General features: G+C 39.9%; 1 protein-coding gene across 5 annotated transcripts in view; it reads right to left on the bottom strand.

The window, feature by feature from the left end:
• Positions 1-14009, bottom strand: part of Dhtkd1 (dehydrogenase E1 and transketolase domain containing 1) — a 63356-nt gene that overhangs the window by 5238 nt on the left and 44109 nt on the right. For all 5 annotated transcript variants that reach the window (XM_047521563.1, XM_047521566.1, XM_047521565.1 and 2 more), the window contains 5 exons: positions 13647-13786; positions 9009-9159; positions 7808-7914; positions 2914-3078; positions 360-442 (listed from right to left, as the gene is read on the bottom strand). In XM_047521563.1, the coding sequence (XP_047377519.1) occupies positions 360-442; positions 2914-3078; positions 7808-7914; positions 9009-9159; positions 13647-13786 (646 nt within the window). The remainder of the gene's footprint in view (positions 1-359; positions 443-2913; positions 3079-7807; positions 7915-9008; positions 9160-13646; positions 13787-14009) is intronic.

The raw sequence follows: 14009 nt of genomic DNA, 5'->3' as shown, positions 1-14009 counted from the left end.
TCTTTAGCCACATATGCCTCTGGAGTTCACTCTTTCATGCACACTCCAACTCCTCCTCCACTGCCTTAAAGAACTTATCTCAGGATAGGGGCTGGGGACGAAGGTCAGAGGTAGAATACTTGCCCAGCATGGTAGCATGTTGTGGCCTGGGTCCAACCCCCAGTATCACAAAAAAAAAAAAAAGAAAGAAAGAAAGAAAGAAAGAAAGAAAGAAAGAAAGAAAGAAAGAAAGAAAAAAAGAAAATTTTATCAGGGTAGAGGAGATTTTCATTACTTGGGATTTTCTAACATGAATTAAATTTTCCCATTAACTAAACATCTATCCAAGGATATGAAAACACAGAAACACATCAAATTACTTTTTTGGATCCACAGATGAATCACCAATGACAGGTTTGAATGTTGTTCCTGGTGCCATTTCTTGAAGAGTTGACACTGCTGCCTAAGGGAGAGAAAAAAACCATACATGTATCAACCAGTGGAAAAGAGATGCAGCTTTAACTTATAAGAGTTCTTTCCCATAAATAGCCTAGAACTGTGAGTAAGCATACAAACTACCAAAAATGGTATTTTTCCCCAAAATATCAGACTAAGGTTATATAAGATTGCTTTTTGTCTATGCCACACTACAGGTGTCATGATGTTTTGTTTTGGAGTGGGGGTTTGGTAGCACGGGAGATTGAACCCAGGGCCTTGCATATGTTAGGCATGTACTATACCACTGAGCTATACATCCCATCACTTTTTGTTTTGTTTTGAGACAGGGTCTTGCTAAATTGTTTGGGATGGCCTTGAACTTGTAATCCTCCTGTCTTAGCATCTAAGTGTCTGGCATTACATAAATGTGCCACCACACTGGGCCACAACAGAATTTTAAGAATTCACTGACCAAGGTGGCACACACCTATAATCCTAGCTACTCAGGAGGCTGAAGCAAGAGAATCTCAAGTTCAAGGCTATTCTGGGTAACCTAGAAAGACCTTGTCTCAAAAAAAAAATTAACAAGGCCAGGGGTTGTAGATCAGTGGTAACGATCCCATGGGTTTGAGCCTGTTATGGTTTGGATGTGAGGTGCCTCCCAAAACCGTATGTGTGAAACAACGCAAGAAGATTTGGAGGAGAAACAACTGGGTTATCGCCCTAACCCAATCAGTGAATTAATCCCTGATGGGATTAATTGAGTAGTACCTGAGGCAGGTAAGGTGGCTGGAGGAAGTGGTTAATTGGGGTGTGGCTTTGGGGCATATATTTGTATCTGGCAAGTGGCGACCCCTCTCTGCTTCTTGATTATCATGTGAGCTGCTTCCCTCTGCCACACACTCTGCCATGATGTTCAGCCTCACCTCAAGCCCCAAGTAATGGAGCCTGCTATCTGTTGATTGAGACTTCTGAAACTGTGAGCCCTTAAATAAACTCTTACTACTCTAAAATTGTGCTGGTCTGGTCTTTTAGTCGCAGCAGCAAAATAAAAAAAAAAAAAAAAAAAAAAAAAAGCTGACTAAAACAAAGCCCCAGTAGTGCAAGAAATAGCAATAATAACAATATCAATAATTTTAAGAATTAAAATTTCAGGCTGGGTACAGTCATACATGCCTTGTAACCCCAGAGACTCAGGAGGCTGAGGCAGGAAGACCGAAAGTTCAAGGCTAGATGCTGCAATTTAATGAGACCCCATCTCAAAATGAGAAATAAAGAAAAGGCTAGGGATATAGCTCAATGGTAGAGTTCCCCTGGGTTCAATCCCCTGGGTACTACAAAAAATAAAAATAAAATGTCTAGTAATTCCCTTAATAATATACGTGTTATATATAATATCATTATGATATTACGTTTCAGGGAGCAGGTGACAACCTTGGAGATACAATGAAAATTGGGTCAAAAATCCCAGATATGTGTTTTCTTAAAAATAAATTGTAGTAATTTTACATTTTGTTATACTCCCTTTAAGATTGTTTCAAAAGCCAGGCATGGTGGTACATGCCTGTAATTCCAGTGACTTAGGAGGCTGAGACAGAAGTATCACAAGTTCAAGGCCAGCCTCAGCAATTTAGCAAGACCCTCAGCAACTTAATAGGACCCTGTCTCAAAACAAAAAATAAAAAAGGATTGAGGATATAGCTCAGTGGTAGAGCACCTCTGGATTCAATCCCAAGTATCACAATACAAAACAAAACAAAAAAAGTTCTTTCAGACTATCTGCGTCAAAAGAACTCTTCCAGAAGAACTGTGTTAAAGGGATTATTAAAGGAATTGCAGTAGCTTTTCACTTCTCTCTCTTTCTCTCTGTCTCTCTCTCTCTCTCTCTCTCTCTCTCTTTCTTTCCTTTTGTACCAAGAATTGAACCCAGAGGGGCTCAATCACTAAGCCACATCCTCAGCCCTTTTTTGTATTTTACTTAGAGACAAGGTCTTGTTGAGTTGCTCAGGACCTTGCTAAGTTGCTGAGGCTGGCTTTGAACTCGAGATCCTCCTGCCTCAGCCTCCCAAGTCACTGGGATTACAGGCGTGCATCAGCGCACCCAGTGCATTAACTTTTCTTGAATGCACCGCTGTGACGCTGGGATGTTTCTAGGCTGCTGAGAACATTGGGTGAAAGAGAATGAGCAGAACTCTACAAACAGCAGACAACAGTGGAAACTGCTTGAAGTACATTTCTTTGGCATTGACTCCTAGGCCTGGGACCAATGTAACAACATCTGCTATCCGAGCTCTTCATTACAATAGAAATGGAAAGCAAACTATGTTTCCAATTATTCTTAAAAGGTTAAAAATAATGAAAGCAGCAAAGTTAATTTGAACTAAAAAGATGTTTCTCTAATTTAGAAATATTATTAGCCACAGAAAAAGAGAGAAAAATGGAATACCAAAAAATAACAGAGAGAGAAAGGCTTATTAACCAGCATTTTCTACTTACAGGGAACCTGAGCAACATCTTGGGAGAAGCCACAATGAGGGGTTTTCTGAAGTTCCGGACCATTTGTCGCCTAAGCAAGTGGAAGTACTGCGCAGGAGTGGTAGGGTGTACCACGAACATGTTCACATTGTCTCCATCCACCCCCTCCTCTCTGCTGTCACACATCTAGATGAGGAATGGAAGGAAAGCAGGAGGGCATTCAATTGTCTTCTTCAATCATAGCGACAATGTGCTGGCCAAAGGGAAATGTGTTTTCAATTAGAGAAAAGACACTTTTCTCCATTATAGAAAAAACTGGAAGGTAAATTCATGACCTGTGAAATATTAAAGGAGAGTTCTGAGGGCTCTGTCCATTGGCCCAATGCCATCTTAACACAGTGGTTCCCAGGCACAGCTAAGTACAAAAATCATCTGAGGAGGCCTTTAAAAAACAAAACAAAACAAAACAAACAAACAAACAAAACAGATTTTGCCAGGCATGGTGGCACACACCTATAATTCCAGTGACTCAGGAGGCTGAGGCAGGAGGATCACAAGTTTGAGGGCAGCCAGCTTCAGCAGTTTAGCAAGGCTCTAAGCAACATAGCAAGACTCTGTCTCAAAATAAAAAATAAAAGTGGCTGGGGTTGTGGCTCAGTGGTTAAGCACCCCTGGGTTCAACCCATGATACCAATACATACATACATACACACAGATTCTGTTTACTATGGGGACAAGACAATAAAAGAAAACACCATCCGAATCACACTGTTCTCGTGAAATAAAATAAGTGCGTGTGTGTGTGTGTGTGTGTGTGTGTGTGTGTGCATTTTAAGACAAAAACAAAATCAAAAGCAGTTAATCAAAAAAACTGAGAAGTTGAGACCAAGAAAAGTTAAATCTCAGAAGATCCTGGTGTGCTAGAAAGCTGAGAACATGGCTCCTGACCCTACTTCAGAAGCTATGGTGGGGGTGAGACTGAGATGACAAAACCGTAAGAATTTAAGGTATTGACTTCCAATTTGAAAAAGGGAGCGAGCAGACACACTCTGGGAAACAGGAGAACTCTACAGAGGAGGACAGTTCCTCTGACAGAAACCCTTGGAAGCAATGTCCTACGCTGACTGGGGAGCATAGGCCCTTGTAGGGAGTTAGTAGGGTTTTTGTTTGTTTGATTGTTTTTGCAGTCCTGGAGATTTAATCCAGGGGTAATCTACCATTAAGTTACACCCCCAGCACTTAATTTTTTTATTTTGAGATAGTATCTCATTAATTTGTCCAGGCTGGCCTTGAAGTTTTGATCCTCCTGCCTCAGTCTCCTGAGTTGTCTACAGACATGCCCCATCACACCCAGCATGAGTTAGTTATGGAACCTCAATGGAGAAAGTAGAATTTGGCAAAAAGATCCCCAATCCAAAAGAGTTCTCCTGTCCCACCAGCATCCCCTGGTTCTAAAACCTGGAATATGTATTCAACTGTAGCTTCAAAAAGGTAAATTAGGACTCACTGGGCAAGATGTTTAAGGGATTTGTCACACCCTATCTGAGCAATACAAGGGCTTTGAAGAGTTGCACTATATAACCAAAAACAAGACCTATGGAAATGACATAGCAACAATGTAAATATCACACAGCTAAATAACTTTATATTAGAAAAGGGGAAAGGAAAGGAGAAGCATGCAAAGAACTAGAGAGTTTTAAAGAAAGTCCAACAGAATGAGGTTAGAAAGGTGAACATGATGCTAAGAAAACAAAGTGATAACCCAAATCCACCATTACATATCTACCAAGAAACATCAAGACCAGGACAGGACTAACCAATACTGTAAATAGCATGAACCAAGAGCTTGAACTGATAGTGAAAGCAAGTGAAATAAGCAAGCATTTATATAAATAGCAAAGATTCTCCTTTACATATAGTAATCCTTTTGCAGGGTTAAAAATAAAATTACTGTTATAGCTGGGCATAGTGACACACACCTGTAATCCCAGCAACTCAGGAGGCTGAGACAGGAGGATGGCAAATTCAAGGCCAACCTCAGCAACTTGGCAAGACCCAATCTTAAAGTAAAAAATAAAAAGGGCTGTGGGATGTGGCTCAGTGACAGTGAACCCCAGTCTCAATCCCCAGTTCTGTGAAAGAAAGGAAGGAAGGAAGAAGGGAAGATGGGGGTGGTGGGTATGGTGGGGAGAAAAGAAAAAGGAAGAGGAAAGGAAAGACACTTCTCTACACATAAATTTCCCCACCAGTGCTGCCTCATTTCCTTGTTCCATTTGAAGAATTATCTAAACTTTCTCCTTTGAGTAAGTTCAGATCATTTATACAGTATGATGACAAAATTTACAATAAGGCATCATATACTTGAAAATTGTAAAGAGAGTCAAATGTCCTCATTACAAAAAATAAGTACGTGAGGTGACAGATACATTAACTTGACTTAATCTGTACAATGTATACATATATCAAAACATTACATTGCATACTCTTAATATATAGCCTTCTCTTGGTATCTGCAGAGGGATTGGTTTCAGGACCCTGTGTGGGTATCAAAATCCTCAGGTTCCCAAGTCCCTTATATAAAATAGTGCTGTGTTGCATATAACCTACACACATCTTCCTGTTTCCTTTAAATCATCTCCAGATTATTTAGAATATCTAACACAAGCAAGTGCTATGTGAAGAATTGTTATACAGTATTGTTTAGTGAAGTTAAAAAAGATCTGTACATGTTAAGTATAGCAACAATTTCTTTCAATTTTTTTTTTTATCTGCCTTTAGTAAAGACATGAATGGGAAAACTGTGGGTATGAGTTTTCATTTGTCAGTTCAATTTAAATAAAGAAAAAGTTTCCTCCTTCAAAATATTTATAGATACATTTCTGATCAGACTTTTGCCCTCACCACTCCGTCAAAACTGCTGTTATCAACCATTAAGTAGACTCTTCCCTACTAAATTCAATGGTTAATTCTCAGGGGGGTTTTGATTTTTTTTTTCTTTTTTTTTTTGCTGTAGTATTGGGTATTGAACCAAGCAGGGGCTTTACCACTGAGTTACATCTCCAGCCCCTTTTATGTTTTATGTCGAGACAAGGTCTTGCTAAGTTGCAATGCTGGACTTGAACTTTCGATCCTCCTGCCTCAACCTGGTCAGTAGCTGGGATTACAGGTGTGCGCCATCACCCCCAGATGTGCATCTTCTTCTCTTGCTTTTCAGGTGGCTGCTCCTTCTCTGACTCATTTGTACTTCTCTGCAACCCTCAGAGCTCAGCACTTAGGTAAATTCTCTGCACCATTGTGCTCAGCAGTTGATGAGTCCATCAGCTTTATGACTGTAAACATCATCTGTGTGCTGTACGCTAAATATTATATCTCCTGTCTGCTCATTTCTTATATTTCTTCAAAAACCTGTCATCTTATATTTCACCTGTAGTTCTTTAATTTATCAATTATGTATTCCTATAATCTCATTTTGATAAAATTATTTCTTTATTTATCAATATAACTGCCCATTTATTTATCAATATAATAGGAATTATATTCCTATAATCTCATTTTGATAAAATTATTTCTTTATTTATCAATATAACTGCCCATCAATATAACTATTGTTCTATTTATCTGCCAGTCATTTATGTATACATTTTAACTGCACATATGCCAAAAGAATTAATGATATGCATATTGGAGTAATTATAGTGACATATACTGATGTCTTCATTTACTTTGAAATGAATTTTTTAAAAAGATGGATTAATGGATAAATGGGTAAAAAATAAAGACATATTATAAAACAAGTAAAATATTAATGATAGACTCTAGGAGGTAGGCATTGTTCCTTGTGATTTTTTTCAACTCTTCTGTATATTTGGAAGTTTTCATAATAAACTATTTGGAAGTAATCTGCATAGATATTTGTAATGATTCTCATCAAATTAAAATGCTTTAAATTTTTTTTTTAAATTTTAGTTGTTGATGGACTTTTATTTTATTTATTTTTTATGTGGTGCTGAGGATTGAACACAGTGCTTCACACATGCTAGGTAAGCACTTTACCACTGAGCTACAAACCCAACCCAACAATGGTTATTTCTGAGAATATATTTAAAATGTTTTAATTATCATGAATTGTTTTATAAAAATGCTATCAATACTAGAAAAAAATAGGTTTTTAAAAGTAAAAATACAGCTTTCTAGGTAGGCCCTGCTTATGAGAATCCAATCTGGGGTTGACCCCTGTATCTCTTTCTGTTTATAAAAAGTACCCTAAGGGATTCTGATGATCAGCCTGGTAGGAAGCACTACTCTTAGCCACACAGGAAACATTTTAATTGCCCAAGGCTTTATGTTTCCAAGGAATATTGACACTGTTTCATTTAAATTTTTAAAATCTTACAGAGACTGGGTTTGTACCTCAGTGGTAGAGTGCTTGCCTAGCATGTGTGGGTTCAATTCTTACTGCATATAAATAAATAAAATAAAGGTCCATTGACAACTAAAAAAGTATTTTAAAAAAATCTTACAAGACTGAGCACAGTGACACATGCTGGTAATCCTATGAGTTCAAAATCAGTCTCAGTAACTTAGTGAGGCTCTAAGCAATTTAGCAAGACCCTGTTTTGGAAAAAAAAAAAAAAATGTGGGGATGCGGCTCAGTTGTTGTATGCCCCTTGGTTCAATCCCTAGTACAAAACAAAAAAACCCCAAAACTTACAGTTTAAGGTACATATCTAGCTACAGAGGGTACTTTTTTTTCCTCTTTTCCTTTTTGTTATTGTTGTTGTCGTTGTATTGTGGCACTAGAGATCAAACCCAGGGCCTCATACATACCAGGCAAGTGCTCTCACACCCTGCAGGGGGTAGTTCTATTTCAAGAAACGGTACAACACGTCTAAGAGTCCAGTAGCATTCGCCATACCTGCAAGAACCGCTCTATCCGACAGGACGAGTGGTCTGGCCCTGCCCCGTCATAGCCGTGTGGAAGAAGGACAACGATCCCACTCTGCAGGAGCCACTTGGCCTCTCCTGGAAAAGCAGGATGCAGGGAATAAGAACTCCATAAAGAATAAGAACTCCATGAAGCAGTACAAAATAGTCTGACATGACTTGGAGAGCAAAACAAATGTTAGTTTCAGGCCTAACCCGTCCCCCCACAAAAAATTTTTTATTACATGCATTTTCCAGCATACTTAGGGGGAAATGCCCATTTTACTTGGTGAAAACCTATGATGACACAGGCCCTGGGCTTTAGTGAGTAGAAGACAAACTCAAAGGTGAATGTCCGGCTTCATGGACAGTACTTGCCACTCTTGACTTCTCTGCAGGCACAACCCTTAGCAAGAACAGGCATCTCCCCTGCTCCTCACATGGCTGACAACTAGGCCACTGTTCTCAAATAGAAGGTGGAAGACACTTCAGAACAGTCTCTAATTAGAACAAATAAAAATTAAAAAAGAAAGGTCTATGGACATGTCAAAAGTCCAGGCTCCTCGGGCACTTCTTTCCTCACAACTAAAAAGTTAGAGAGAAACACAAGTATAGAAAAGATCTGAGTCATAAAATCAAAATCTAAGAGTGGGTACTCCCAGAGAATGGAACTGAATATCCGGGAAGACTTGGACTTTTCTTCATACACATTGAAATTTTATAATAAACAGGCACTGCTTTTGAAACTTTCAAACGTCAGAAACTTGAAAGATCTGGATTGTGGGGAGCAGACCTCCAAGGCTACTACTGACTCTCACCACAGAACCTCGTTGTTGCCTGCTGGTTACTTGTGCTATACCCCAAGAAGAGCTGTGGAAGTCAGGCGGCCTAGGAGCCGGCAGGTACATCCCAGATCCCTACAGCCAGGCACATTCCCCAGGAGACAGAAGGAGCCCCCTGCCCAGCTGCTGAGTGGTACACAGCCCTCTGCTGACAGAGAGCCAGATGCTCTTCCCTGCAGCTTGTTAAACTGACAGCTGCCACATGCCAGTGGATAACAGGATGAGGTCCCAAATATCCAGAGACACTGTGACACAGAGGAGTCTCAATAGCAGCAGCATCCTCCTTCCATTCATTTATCTCTGTGAGGCCCAGGCCATGCATCCATCACCCAGCCACAGTCTGACACCAACCTCCTGAGATGAACGTATCAAAGATGATCTGGGCTCCATTGAAGAAATCCCCAAACTGAGCTTCCCAGATGGGCAGTAACTTTGGGCTTTCGATGCTCATCCCGTATTCAAATCCCAGGACAGCTTCTTCTGACAGGGGACTGTTGCTGACCTAGTCCCAAGAAAGAAAAGCAAACACTGGCATGCGAGGGGACATCTGACAGGGGCCTACAAAGGTAAAGCATCACATTTATACAAACCTCTCAAAGGGAAGAGGGGCGGAGAGGGAAGCTTTGCTTTCATTCATCGACACAGTCCTTACTGCTCAGTATCAATGATGCATTTAGGAAAAGTCAAGAAAAAGAGAAGAAAAAGAGGTTGGAATATGGGTATTAAAGACTCTCTTCAAGGATAAGCAATATACTTCTCAGATGGCCTACCTTTGGCGCTGAGAGTAAAAAAGTGTGTTGTCTAAACATTTTTTTTTTAAGTCATTCAAACAAAGATGGAAAAGTTACAAAATAAAGAACTACTTTGGTTAGAATCCATTAGGATAGCATTACATTTTCATGATAAGGCAAAAGAATAATTATGTTATTAAAATAAAAAAGAATACAAAATTAATCTCTGAGGAGGTTAAAGAGACATGATAGATGCAACATGATTCTGCACTGGATTGGAGAAACAGATTGGTAGTAATGTGTCAATGTTAATTTCTTGAGTTTGATGGTTATGTTGGGTGATAGAGGAGTCTGTCATTGTAGGAACCACAAACTATAGGGTATCAGGTTGCTAACTTGCTCTCAATGGTTGATTTAGGATGAGAAAAAAAGTTCCTTTGTTTCACATAACCTTTTGTAATTGTATGTTTATTTCAACATTAAAAAATGTTTTCTGGGGGCTGGGGAGATGTTCGATCCCCAGCACCAAAAAAAAAAAAAAAAAAAAAAAAATGTTGCTCTTGCTTTGTTGTCCAGAAGAGACTCAAAACCCTGGCCACAAGCAATCCTGCCTCAGCCTCCCCAGTCACTGGGCTACAAGCATACACCACTACATCCCAGTGACTCAGGAGGCTGAGGCAGGAGGACTGCAAGTCTGAGGTCAGCCCAGGCAACTTAGTGAGATCCCATCTCAAAACAAACACAGATTTAAGAAGAGCTGGAGATAAAGCTCAGGGGTCAAGTGCCCATGAGTTCAATCCCTATTACTATAAAAAAAAAAAAAATCCTGCCACATTTCTCAGGTAGTCGTGTGTGTGTCATAAATCGGGATTGGATAGACCCTTCACTTACATCTCCACCTGTCCTCAACTCCTTCCTCATCATCTTCCTACCCAAATGCCATACCTACTCCTTGTGTATTCATCCCTTCTTTCTGCTTCTTCGGGGACCTGCTCCATCACCCAGCCCCTCCCTCAGCACATGATAATCAAAAGCTTTAAAATAAAACAAGAAACACTCCCATGACTTGGACTCCCCCCAGCCACTGCTTCCTTTCACAGTCAACTAAGTCCAGATGCTTCTCAACTTGCAATGGGGTCATGTCCCAGTGAAACCATCGTACATCAAAAATACTGAAAGTCAGAGTGTGATCACCACATCTCATCTACCAAACATTCTAGCTCAGCAATGCAGCACTCCATAGAGTGTCCGCTGGCTCCTTCATGATCGTGTGGCTGACTGGCAACTGGGGCTCACGGCAGCTGCCCAACTCCAGGAGAGAGGGCTGTCCCACCTGTCACCATCCCAGCAAAAGAACAAAATTCAGAGTATGGTTTTTACTGAATGTGTATCACTTCTGCACAATCAAACCAGTATAAACCAGTATAAATGAGGGACCATCTGTGTAACCTAATTTCTGCTTGTCACTCTGGAAAACAGCTCGATATAAAGTCAACCCTCTCCGTCCAGTTGCTAAGTGTAATGGGCATGTCGTTCTACCTCTTATCTAACCCTCCCTCCTTGAGCTCAATGACACAGTGACTCAAGGTTCTCCTACCTTTTTGGGTACTCATATGAAACCCTTTAAATGTTGTTTCCCCCAGGCTCCTGCCCTGGGTCCTCCTCCCGTTCCACTCTCAGGCAGATTCTCCCAGCCCTGTGGTTTCAGAACTCCTACACCCTGATTACTTCTGAATCCCGCTCAGGACTGAAGCCATTATTAGACCAGGTATGCACATCTAATTGCCGTAAAAACAATGTTGGACTGGGGCTGTGGCTCAGAGGTAGAGCACTTGCCTACCCTGTGTGAAGCACTACTGAGTTTGATTCTCAGCATCACAGATAAAAAAATGAATAAACTAAAGGTCCATCGCAACTAAAAAAATAAATAAATAAAAAACACCTCTGTGTCAGCTGGGAGTGGTGGCACACACCTGTAACCTCAGCAACTTGGGAGGCTAATGCAGGAAAATAATTAGTTCAAAACCAGCCTCCACAACTTAGTGAGACCCTGTCTCAAAACAAAAAATTAAAACTAAATGGGGGGCTGGGGTGTGGCTCAATGGTTAAGTGCCCCGGGTTCAATCCCTGGTACAAAAAACAAACAAACCAACAAACAAAAACCACTGTGACAAAAAAACCTCTATGCCATTCTGCAAACTCAAAGTCTATACTCAAAACTGAATCAACATCTTTCCTTAACAAAGCAGTTCCTCCCTTTTACTCTCATTTGAGTGGGTATCTTGTCACACCCCAGTTGTCCATGTCAAGACAGGATGTAACCTACATCAGACAGTCTTCCTGTGAATAAAGCTCAATCCTACTTCTGCCACTCAGACCTGTCACTTTCATTTTCTGAACAGTCCTCAAATCTGGCTCCATCTTCCAGCTATACTGCTACTGCAGTGTTGATTCAGTTCCCCAAGATTTTCTCCTAGAAGACTGGGGAGTGTCCTCCCCAACTGTCCTAAATTCTTATCTTTCTTTATTGTCAGCTTCCTGAGTACTGTCAGGAGCATTCTTTCTCATATGAAAATCTGCTCACCTGTTTTCCATTCCTCCACGACTCCAGTTTTACGTGACACTCAAAGCCTTTGGTGATGTGGGTAAACTACCTGGCCACTCTCTTTCTACTCCTGTATGTTTGCTGCAGTTTAAACGCTAGTCATGTGAAGCCATCTGTAGTTCCCAGAGCAAGCCAGGTTCTTACCTCCCAGTTTTTGTATGTATTCTTGTATCCACCTAGAATATTCTTATTAGACAACCCCTAACTTCTTCTCCCAAGCATTTCTTATCTTCCACACTGAGGGATAGTTGCCCCTATGAATTTATTGTACTTTGTATACTCTTGTATCTACTCAGGTTTTTTTTCCAGTACTGGGGATCAAACCCAGGGTCATGTGTGTGCTAGGGAAGTGCTCTACCATGAAGCTATACCCCCCGGCCCCCCACACCCCTTAGATACTTTATTTTCTTGAATCTATTAAGGCTGTGACTTATTCCAAAAAATAGCCAAGGTAGTATATATAAAGATTAAGACACAGAAGATAACCAATTAGAACAAATTGGAAAAAAAAAAAAAAAAAAAAAAAGACACAGAAGAGAGGTAGGGGCAGATCCTGATGACCTAGTCTCAGGACAGAGGCTGCCTTGACTTCTAATCCTTCATAGAAGCCACTAATAAAGGAACACTGGTCAGTAACAGAATTCAATACATACAATGAAGTCAAACCACTGCTTCATAAACTCCAAGATTAAACAAGGGTTTAATGCTCTCAATTCCAAGATTAAACAAGGGTTTTTCCCAGGATCTTCACCTGTATTAGATAATATATGATAACTATTTTTAACAGTATCCTAACAGATACAAGACATTTAATAGGGTCTTTTTAAGTAGCAAAATTTGAAAATGATACTAAATGTCAGCAATTCAATGAAAGTCTCATTTGAGGTAGAGCATATATAAAATATTTCAGTCTCTAGTTCACCAATCTGACTTGACCCAAAGATATATTTTAGATTAGCTTAAAGAAAACGTCCTTTAACTAATCTTCCTGGAATATTGCTTTTGCCAAGTTCATTTTGGCTAAACAAGATTATATTCTCAAACCAAAGGTTAGAGTAAAAAAGGAGACAGGTGCCACTAACTATCCTTAAAAATACTTTATTTTCATAAACATCATGTCCTGGGCACTATGCTAATTGTTGAAGAACAAAAATGAAGACTCAGCTCCTGCCCTTAACATGCTGAAGAAAACAGCACAGAGACTAGCACACAGAAATGCAACTAAATTTGAGGGAACATTGGGTTCCTCATTCACAGATTTAAAAAAATGAACAAGATAATTTTTTTTGTTTTAATTTTCTTTAATTTTTTTAAGCAGGTAATGGCTTACTACCCACAACTTTGACTAACTTTAATGACTAACTTACAACTAACCTGACTAATTTACAACCTACAGATTATATTGTCAATTTCGAATTGACAAAATGCACATCCAACATTTATGTGATTGTAGATAAGTAGCCAGAAAGAAATAGCCCTACTCTAGTCTTCCATTTCAGACTTACAGAACTACAGTGTCTACACACTTAGCACCCCTTTATTTAAAAAAGTCTTGAACCCAAAGTTTTTGACATTTATTTTTGGTTGCTTTAAGAATCCTGTAACTATAATAATTGACACCTGAATTTTACAATAGATACCAGGACATCCTACCTCCAGAAACCCCTTCTGATTAGGGTCCATATGGTTCAGAGGGATGTAGGTGTCATCAGTCTCCTGGCAAACCACCATGGCATGCCTTTGACTGAAAGTTCCACGACCAACATCTTGGCCACTCAGACGGACATTGAAACCTTAAGCAAGCAAACAAGAAAAAACATAAAAATAACAATGATTTAAAAATCCAGATCTGCATGAATAATAAGTAGTAATAAGGCATGCTGGCCCTGCATTCTCTCTCTCTCTCTCTCTCTCTCTCTCTCTCTCTCTCTCTCTCTCTCTTTTTTTTTTTTTTTTCTTTTTTTGAGATAGGGTCTTAACATGTTGCCCAGGCTGATGTTGAACTCCTGGGCTCAG

Source organism: Sciurus carolinensis, chromosome 12, assembly GCF_902686445.1.
Source record: "Sciurus carolinensis chromosome 12, mSciCar1.2, whole genome shotgun sequence".
NCBI lineage: Eukaryota > Metazoa > Chordata > Mammalia > Rodentia > Sciuridae > Sciurus > Sciurus carolinensis.
Note: the sequence above shows the minus strand (reverse complement) of the source record. Positions and strands in the feature narration are given on the sequence as shown.